This window comes from Salmo salar, chromosome ssa11, assembly GCF_905237065.1.
Source record: "Salmo salar chromosome ssa11, Ssal_v3.1, whole genome shotgun sequence".
NCBI lineage: Eukaryota > Metazoa > Chordata > Actinopteri > Salmoniformes > Salmonidae > Salmo > Salmo salar.
This window is the reverse complement of record NC_059452.1, coordinates 24,525,996-24,536,289: the sequence shown is the minus strand read 5'-3', so window position 1 is coordinate 24,536,289 and position 10,294 is coordinate 24,525,996. Positions and strand designations below refer to the sequence as shown.

Sequence of the window (10,294 nt, the reverse complement as noted above, 5' to 3'; positions counted from 1 at the left end):
AATGGTGGGGTTTTATAAGGCCTCACTAGCGAACAGGCCACACCAGGGATAGTGGTTTACTTAACTTGCATTATAACCAGTTTACAGCTGGGAATATGAGTATGGTTGGGTACCCTACAAACCTGGGATAGACTTGCATTTGAATAAGTGAGACTGCCCGATGACAAAGCTTTGCATTTATTTTTCAGACATAAAACAAATACTCTATGCCACTGATACTCAATAACCCTTTACTACAAACAATGCCAGAGTGAATCAAACAATGCAGTCCTTTGCTACTCCTCAAATTATGCCATGAAATAAATAAAGGTACAATAACCCAATGTGGATGAATGTAATGTCTTGGATGACCTACGTCAGATGATTTCACAACAGGGAACGGGGAAGATTGACATGTGCACGTAATGAGGTGGTAGTGGGACACAGGGTAATGAAAGCTAATGGATTATCTCTGGTCTCTTCACATTGAGCTGTAGTCTGGCCAGGGTCCCAGTGGAGGTCCGTGTAGGATGAGACAGGACATCCACCCTATCTTCAACCGGCTTCTTTACATCTAATCAGCCTTGTTCATCTGCTTATCCCTCTCCTCTTTGGTGATTTGAGCTGCAAGGCAATTAGTCTATGTCGTGAATCATATTTCCAATTCAAAAATCAAACATACTAGGACTTATTGTTGGTGATTAATGTAGGACTGATAATACTTCACATTGTTAGACTTTATTCAGTCTAATTATTGTCTTTTTTCATTTTATTTCTAGACTATATAAATATATTATTTATAATATCCGTACCATTTGATCAATTCTTACCACTGAGGAAATGACTGTTACTTCAATAACATTGGCATTAGAATAACATCTCCAGTTCAATTTGTTAATATCAAGATAGATTTTTCCAGAAATCTATAGCGTACAGATAAGGTAAAACGTGTCTTATCCTTTCACATTATCCAATATTTTGTCATATATTTTACCTTCTCGTACCCTTAAATTTAGTGAGATGGACCTTGCACATTGTTACATACAGTAATGTATAGTACATTTACATTTTAGTCATTTAGCAGACGCTCTTATCCAGAGCGATTTACAGAAGCAATTAGGATTAAGTATTTTGGCACACCTTTTATTATTTTCTAATTAATTCTATAATTCTATAATAATGGGATTGACCTCAGTTATTACTGAGTGTGGGGGCTTACCTTGGGGGAAAGTGCCAGGTGCTGGGAATAAAAAGGGTAGAAGCATGACAGGACACAGCATGGTGGGGTTACAGACAGAAGGAGAGACACGTCAGAAGAGATGGATCATGTAATGGTGGCAGGATCCATTTAGAACCTTTACATGTATTCCGGTGTACATTCCAAAGGTCCGTCAGCGAGTTAATATACCCTTATGAAGACATAATGATATGTCTGTGTATGTTAACATGAAATCTCAAATAGGAAGAATAGATTTACTGTATTTGCCCTTTGGAACATACTATCATTACCATGATGCATGTTCTAGAAGTAGAATTCTTCCATCTCAGATTTGATGTCCAAATGTAATATTTCATAAGGAACCCTCAAAGCATGTTTCAAATATGAGTTGGGGAGCATTCATATATTATGACATTTTCAGACATTTATATATGACTTCATATTTGATGGACACATATGTACTAAGGGTACCTGTTCCAGACAGGAAACAGAGTGAAGTACACAGGAAGTTGAAACCTTGACAATTACATCCCTATTTACGGTGGTCATAACTGTAACAATCCCCATGTACACTCAGGGGCCAGTTTATTAGGTACGCCCATCTAGTACCGGGTCGGACCCCACTTTGCCTGAATTCTTCGGGATATGGAAACATTGCTGAATTGGTTTCAAGGAACCTAACGTGTGCCAGGAAAACATTCCCCACACCATTACACCACCGCCACCAGCCTGTACTGTTGACACCAGGTAGGATGGGGCCATGGACTCATGCTGCTTACGCTGATTCCTGACTCCGCCATCAGCATGATCCAACAGGAGCCGGGATTCTTCGGACCAGGCAATGTTTTTCCACTCCTCGGTTGTCCAGTGTTGGTGATCGCGTGCCCACTGGACCCACTTCTTGTGTTTAGCTGATAGGAGTGGTACCCGGTCATCTGCTGCAAAAGCCCATCCGTGATAAGGACCAACGAGTTGTTCATTCCGAAAGGCGTTCTGCACACCGCTGCGCTGTTATTTGCATGTTTGTGACCCGCCTGTTAGGTTGCACCATTCTTGCCATTCTCCTTTGACCTCTAATGAGTTGTTTTCACCCACAGGACTACCGCTGACTGGATGTTTTTGTTTGTCACTCCATTCTCGATAAATCCTAGACACAGTCGTGCGTGAAAAGCCCAGAAGGCCGGCCGTTTCTGAGATACTGCAACCGGCCCACCTGTCACCGACGATCATATCACGCTCAAAGTCTCTTCGGTCACTTGTTTTACCCATTCTAACATTCAATCGACCAGTAACTGGAAACCTTGATGCCTGTCTGCATGATTCATATAGCAAGCCATGGCCACATGATTCATTGCCTGTAGGAGCGAACCATTTTCATGAACAGGGTGGTGTACCTAATAAACTGGCCACTGAGCATACAAGAATGACAATGGATTTGGCAGTTGGTTGGCAGGCCAGGTGTGTTAAGGAGCTCACCAGCAGAGAAAAAATGAGTAGTGTTAGGGATACTTACGGCGAATCTCCAGCTTGCACTCCACTGCGTCTTCTCCACTGGCGTTGACTGCTTTGCACATGTACACTCCCCCGTCAAATGAGCAGGGCTTGCGGATCTCCAGGGTGAGTACGCCCTGCTTACTGAACATACGGTACTTGGCCTCGTTGGAGATGTCCATCTTGTTTTTGTACCATGTCACTTTGGGCTGAGAGAGAGAGGTTACAATGTGAACTAGATTTACCTAGAGTAATGCAAATGGAAAAACAATGAAATAACGTCTATCTGCTATAACTAAGGCTCATAGTTTTTACTGGTCAGGACATGCTTGTCGTCCCCCTACAGTACTAGTAGCAGACATGATGATAATGTAATAGTCGTGCTGATTTGATGGTCATTCTGATGGTGATAAATCACTATATCATTCATGGTTAGCAGCATAGCCTTTGTCTCTGTCATTCTCGCTTGTATAGGGACATCTCACCTTGGGGATGCCTCTGACAGAGCAGCTGAGGGTGGCGTTGTAGCCTGCTATGACTGAACGGCTCACTAGAGGGTGTGTGAACTTAGGCGCCTCGGAAAAGTCATGCTCCTTGTAAGTTGGAGGCTTGTATTCGAAACCTGATGAACAGATGAACAGGTGCAGTGCTCAACTTATGTTCAGAAAGTTTATGGATTTTACACAGGTTTTTAATGAATTTCATGTGAATTCTGCTCCTACATAAACTCAGCAAAAAAAGAAACGTCCTTTCACTGTCAACTGCGTTTATTTTCAGCAAACTTAACGTGTAAATATTTGTATGATCATAACAAGACATAAACTGAACAAGTTCCACAGACATGTGACTAGCAGAAATTGAATAATATGTCCCTGAACAAAGGGGGGGAGTCCAAATCAAAAGTAACAGTCTGTGTCTGGTGTGGCCACCAGCTGCATTAAGTACTGCAGTGCATCTCCTCCTCATGGACTGCACCAGATTTGCCAGTTCTTGCTGTGAGATGTTACCCCACTCTTCCACCAAGGCACCTACAAGTTCCTGGACATTTCTGGGGGGAATGACCCTAGCCCTCACCCTCCGATCCAACAGGTCCCAGACGTGCTCAATGGGATTGAGATCCGGGCTCTTCGCTGGCCATGACAGAACACTGACATTCCTGTCTTGCAGGAAATCACGCACAGAATGAGCAGTATGGCTGATGGCATTGTCATGCTGGAGGGTCATGTCAGGATGAGCCTGCATGAGGGGTACCACATGAGGAAGGATGTCTTCCCTGTAACGCACAGTGTTGAGATAGCCTGCAATGACAACAAGCTCAGTCCGATGATGCTGTGACACACTTCCCCAGACCATGACGGAGCCTCCACCTCCAAATCGATCCCGCTCCAGAGTACAGGCCTCGGTGTAACGCTCATTCCTTTAAAGTTAAATGCGAATCCGATCATCACCCCTGGTGAGACAAAACCGCGACTCGTCAGTAAAGAGCACTTTTTGCCAGTCCTGTCTGATCCAGCGACGGTGGGTTTGTGCCCATAGGCAACGTTGTTGCCGGTGATGTCTGGTGAGGACCTGCCTTACAACAGGCCTACAAGCCCTCAGTCCAGCCTCTCTCAGCCTATTGCGGGCAGTCTGAGCACTGATGGAGGGATTGTGCGTTCCTGGTGTAACTTGGGCAGTTGTTGTTGCCATCCTATACCTGTCCCGCAGGTGTGATGTTCTGATGTACCGATCCTGTTGCGGTGTTGTTACACGTGGTCTGCCACTGCGAGGACGATCAGCTGTACGTCCTGTCTCCCTGTAGCGCTGTCTTAGTCGTCTCACAGTACGGACATTGCAATTTATTGCCCTGACCACATCTGCAGTCCTCATGCCTCCTTGCAGCATGCCTAAGGCACGTTCACGCAGATGAGCAGGGACCCTGGGCATCTTTCTTTTGGTGTTTTTCAGAGTCAGTAAAAGGCCTCTTTAGTGTCCTAAGTTTTCATAACTGTGACCTTAATTGCCTACCGTCTGTAAGCTGTTAGTGTCTTAACGACCGTTCCACAGGTTCATGTTCATGAATTGTTTATGGTTCATTGAACAAGCATGGGAAAACAGTGTTTAAACCCTTTACAACGAAGATCTGTGAAGTTATTTGGATTTTTACAAATTATCTTTGAAAGACAGGGTCCTGAAAAAGGGATGTTTCTTTTTTTGCTGAGTTTGCATACACAATGACCATGTTAAATGCATAACTATTGTTTGTTTATAGTTGTGATGTCAGAGTGGTATTACTGTCGTGAACGGTGCGCCAAGTATGGGAGCCCACCTGTTTTCTGGATGTAGGCACTGTCTGCTGAGAAGCAGGGCTCTAGGCTGAGGCCTACCATGTTCACAGCGTAGATACGGAAGATGTATTCATTCCCCATGATGAGATCAGCCACCACACAGTTAGTTCGCCTATATAGCTCATAGACAGTGTACCATTCCTGAAAACCAACCACATTTTAGTCAAAATCTTCATTTTTAAGTGAGACCTTATTTTAGGGCTACCAAAATACTACAGAACAACTAAACCACAATGTCAGTGTAACGTGTCTTGAGAGAATGAGAATGCATGCCAACTCCTATGAGTGTTTGCCAAACAAAGGGGCCCAACTGTGTTATATTTAGCAATGGGGCATCTCTGATATCCAATTGAGATATTGTTCTTTGTAACATGATAATCTCATATCTCACAGCCTGCCATTGTGAGATGGAGGAAATTAATTGGGTCTAATAATGACTTGTGTGAAACCTGAACAGGGAGCTTTTTATTTAGCCACTAACCTTGCAGCTCAGAAGTACAATGGGTTTCCATCACTACACAGACAAGCCATGTCCAGTATGAGGCCAAGGCTGGGGGCTAAAAACAGGGTGTGCTTGGCTTGCTGTGCTCTGGGTGGCTGCCTGGGGTGGTGGAAGGTGGCAGTTGGAGCTCAAACAAACAGGCCCAGAATGCAGTTCTCCTTGCCCACAAAGGCTCTCTGCCTAGCTGTGGCTGACTGTGTGTCACAAGGGAGGGTAAAATACCCCTCGGTGACCATGTAGCATTCTTCCCGTCACATAGTGTACATACATTAGTCAATTATGGCCATGTGTCAGAGAGCTTAGATACCTTGCCTTGCCAATGGCATGGTTATTAAACCCAACGTTCTAACACTCAGAGCTTGGCATAGTTCACTCTGAGCCCAGCCAGAGAACTAACAGATAATTATCAGGCAGCTCGCCCTCTCACACACACACTGGGATGACCTCTGTGTGTCAGTTAGAAAATAAATATTAGCCTAATCATCATTTAGAATATAGATCATGCTTTCCTGAACCTGCCATGTGTGGGGCAGTGTATGATCTTCGTATAACCTTACTCATTTAATATTGTCTGACCAATATTAATTGCTAGTTTTCTGTCGTATATGAACCTCTTGCACAAATTAATGAGGAGAACATTTTCATGTTAGACACTGCCCAGCAGATTGACTCTCACCATGGTCTTCTTGTCAGCCTTCTGAACCATGTAGCCGGTTATTTCACAATTTCCATTGTCCTTGGGTGGCTTCCACTCCAGAGCCACGTTAAAGCCCCAAACATCCATGATCTTCAGTTTCTCTGGAGACCCAGGCAAATCTAAAGATAAGAAATAATATTTATCGAGTCAACATACTGTACCATAACTTTACCTTAAACTCCAATTCAATCAATCACAGAGAAAGGTAAACCACACGGTGGGTACATGTAGAATATTGTTTACGCTGTATTTTAGGGGCAGGTGTGGTTTTGTTTCAATATCCACTGATAATGTCGGCAAAGGGACCAGCTTACGGGATGTGTCAGTTTCATAGTTAACTCAGATACAGCATAAACCCATTCTGAGTGAACTGATAGTGCCACTGATCAATCATAAAACATTTCTATTCCAAACCATTAGAGTTGTGAGGATTCCTCACCGACTATCTGAATTGAGATGCTGGCTGTGTCCTCAACATTCTCAATCTGCAGCTTGACTTCGTACTTCCCAGAGTCCTTCCTCTCTGACTTGCGGATGAATAGGATTGTGTCGGTGTCGCTGTTCCGGATGCTGACCTGCTTTGGGTTCAGAGGCTCCCCATCTTTACTCCAGGTGATCACAGGCCTAGGCTTGCCCTAAAATAAAAAATAATTGAGATTGGAAATTAAACATTCTAATATTTTTTAGAAAGACTTAACAAGATTCTGGAGGACTGCAGTACAAGTAAGTTAATATGTGTGAAATATTGGTTTTCCTCAATAACCTACGTTTACTAAATAATCAATACAGTTCCAGGGGTGATGATGATTTCAGTACATCTCCAGACCAATACATTTGAAATATTATATTGTTCAGATATTTTTATGGCAAATTTGAACCTAGATAAGTGTTCCTAATGAATACAGTAGATGGTGGTACATTTGGAGGTGGCCCAGACTCCTTGGCTTGTGGTTTTCAGCAGTTACTCACTGAGCTGCTTAAGAGAATCATGTCTGTATCAGTTATCAGTCTGTCAATTGCATGTGTTACTAGGATACAGTTTCAGAACTGAAGCTGTATGTATTTATAGTCTTGAGGGAAAAGCAGAAACAAATAAAGAGACATAGCGTGATTTACTGTAGTATCCTGTAGTATTTACTGTAGTGTTTTTGCAGTCATTACTGTAGTATTTACTATAGTGTTTTTGTTCAATTATCTTTGACATACAAAAGGGGGCTTTCTCCTTGAGGAAACCTACTGGACAAATACTAAAAGAGCAAATTTTCCAAAACCTGTAGATAGGTAGGACTGGGGTCTGAACAGATAGTTCAGAGCCTCTGCTCTTTTCTATAACCTGTAGTGAACACAGTATGGTCTATACTTGGCATGTAGGTTTCTCACTTATGGGTGGCACAAATTGGGTTATGAGGGAGGGGAATATGAACATGAAATACTGTAGTATTACTACACATAAAAAACTAATGTTTTTGCGGACTGTAGTGTTTTGCAGACATTACTGTAGTATTTACTACAGTATTTTTGGGTGCGGATAAAACTGTAGTGTTTACTATAGTATTCTACAGTATACTACAAAATGCTATAGCAAATACAGATGTAGGATCTTATTTGGGCCTGTTTGCTACAGCAGGAAAATAATTCTGCAGTATCAGGACGTGAATTATTATGTGGATTTAAATTAATGGACATTTTTGTTGAAAAATGAAGCCTTTTTAAACCTCAAATACACTACAAGTGTTCAATTTCCTGCATTTCTGAAAAGTTATCCTGCAACAGGGTGGTCAAATTAAGATCTGTACTACATATGACCGAGGGATACTACAGTGTGTTTAATTCTATAGTAAGTAGGCCTACTGTAGTATTCTACAGTAAACTGTATTGTTTCATGGGGTAGCACTATTCCATAACTCAATGTGCACCAAAGAAAAGGAAATAGCCATTTCTAGTTCCTAAGTCATTCAACATATTTCTCATATGGGCAAGGGCACCAGCATATATACAGTACATTCATCCTATAGAGTGTGAAGGATGTACTCTAGCTAGCCCATACCTGGAAAGGGATCACAAGGTTGATTGTCTCCTCCACTTTCTTGATGAGGGTCTGGCGGAGATTTCTAGGAATCCAGATTTTGGGTTTCTCTGTGAACAAAAATATCATAAGATGTCAATGAATAAAAGTGTTTGGGTACAATTTTGTGGTGTGCGTTTACGGGGAAAGTGGTAGACTTGAGCAGTATACCGTCTCCTCAATACTGTCAATCAGGGTTGTGAATTTGGGCTGGCTTTAGGACCATGCAGACACCTCGGAGTGGGCGGGAAGGCTGTTTGCAGTGAACAGCCCGACTTTTCTCTCAAAACAGTGCAGAGGTGGAAGATGGCTGTAAATTACTTGGTAACTGCTGTTTGACTTGAAACTAAACTCAAGTTTTGAATCCCGGTGCTGATCTAGTGCGTAGCAGCTAATTGCTGTAAGACATGTTGCTGAAGAATGTAATTTATGTCCCTTATCAACTGAGGTGAATGAAGCTACAGCAGCCAAGGTGATAATGGCTGGAGTCAATTGTTGTCAATTGCTTGTTTTTGCTGTTCTCTGAATAGCATTTTTGAGTTTTTAAATTGTGTACGAATGCAGTAAATATAATAAATAAAGTTACTTTGCATTTAGCTAGCGTCCGCTATGGGAATTGTTTTTGGGGAAAAAATACTGCCGTTGTGTGCACTGCCAGTAATACCGTATACCCTGCTATGGTACAGGAACAGTCTGAAGGTATGAAAATCTGCATACCGCCCAACCCTAGAAGGTGGTTCATGGCTCAGACTTTTCCCTGAGACTGGAAGTACCACAATACCTTTCAACTATCACTTTTAGCTTGATGGCACCATTACTGGTCTAATGAGTTACTGTTCATGTACATTGACCAATTGCCTGTGAGGTAATAGTAAGTGTGAGTTGACAACATCAAGTGCTTTTCAGTGCAATTCCATGGTAACAGTGGCACAGACTTTCACTCTAAAATGTATGTCAAACAAAAACCAATAATTGGAGAGTTAAACAAACCATAAAACTCTATGCACAAGGACTACTTTTAACAATGTTGCAAAAACACATTTACTTAAAGAACAGTGCAGATGCAGAGTTTCGTAACAGAATGAGAGTTTGTGCCATCATTCTGTTACCAAACTTTGCATCTGCACTGTTCAACAAGTAAATGTGTTTTTGTTTAACTTTGCAATCATTGATTTTTGTTTGACATACATTTTAAGGTGACAAATCTGAGTCTCAGTGTCACTCTGTTACCGTGGAATTGCCTTACTGCCAATCAGCACTTAGTGATAGTATCATCCTGTCAGCAAGCGGAAAGGCCGGGGGCTTCAGTGTGCATCTGAGACCTCAAAATACATCTCACAGCTAATCTGTTAGGTGCTGAGAGCGAAATAGCTGATGACCTTGGCAATGTATGTATGTTCCCAAACATGATCTGTGAGCCCTGAGATCCATGTAGGGTAGTGGAGGCTAACTTCACGCCTCATCAGCTAAATATCTCAAACTGTAGAGAAATAGGAGAGAGGAGACCACAGCAGGACACCCCACTTACTTTCCATTTCAACCTTTAGGTTTTGAACAAACTCATGATGTCTTACTCTTACAGTGCAAGTGTTTTAGGAACTTCCCTGGTAAAAAATATATTTATGTTTTGTACATGTTTGGACTTTACGCTCATTGTATGGGAGGGAGGGTAAAATGGGATTAGTTTTAGTCAATCATAGGGGAATGCTTACGCATGATCTCGCGGATAGTGACGGCCTGTGCTAGGGAGGTAGGTGCACTGGGCCCTGCCATGTTGTAGGCTTTGACACGGAACTGCATCTTCTCCCCAGTCGGCAGGTCCCGGATGATCACAGATGTCCTTTCTGTCAGACCCTCGAAAGCTGGCACCCATTCATCAGCTGTGGGCAAGAGACGGCCAGACAGACTTGTCAAAACGCAACATCCGAAGAAATCTCAGTGCCCCATCCCTATATGTCATCACAACTAGGGCTGCCTTCATGGATTGAGTTAGAACATTGATGTGCAGCTGGCC

General features: G+C 42.6%; 1 protein-coding gene and 1 non-coding gene across 9 annotated transcripts in view; both read right to left on the bottom strand.

Moving 5' to 3' along the window:
- Window positions 1-161: 161 nt before the first annotated feature.
- The window catches only part of LOC106563522 (myosin-binding protein C, cardiac-type), a 41,298-nt gene continuing 31,165 nt past the window's right edge, over window positions 162-10,294 (bottom strand). For 6 of the 8 annotated variants that reach the window (XM_014129194.2, XM_014129195.2, XM_014129188.2 and 3 more), the window contains 9 exons: window positions 9,993-10,160; window positions 8,263-8,351; window positions 6,655-6,850; window positions 6,195-6,334; window positions 4,998-5,157; window positions 3,175-3,311; window positions 2,712-2,898; window positions 1,199-1,219; window positions 162-603 (listed from right to left, as the gene is read on the bottom strand). In XM_014129194.2, coding sequence (XP_013984669.2) covers window positions 554-603; window positions 1,199-1,219; window positions 2,712-2,898; window positions 3,175-3,311; window positions 4,998-5,157; window positions 6,195-6,334; window positions 6,655-6,850; window positions 8,263-8,351; window positions 9,993-10,160 — 1,148 coding nt within the window. In that variant the 3' untranslated portion in view covers window positions 162-553. The remainder of the gene's footprint in view (window positions 604-1,198; window positions 1,220-2,711; window positions 2,899-3,174; window positions 3,312-4,997; window positions 5,158-6,194; window positions 6,335-6,654; window positions 6,851-8,262; window positions 8,352-9,992; window positions 10,161-10,294) is intronic. The other 2 variants (XM_014129189.2, XM_014129193.2) reach the window with 1 other exon arrangement.
- LOC123725298 (U7 small nuclear RNA) lies at window positions 7,426-7,480 on the bottom strand. The gene has a single exon (XR_006757796.1). It is a non-coding gene; the product is annotated as a U7 small nuclear RNA (small nuclear RNA).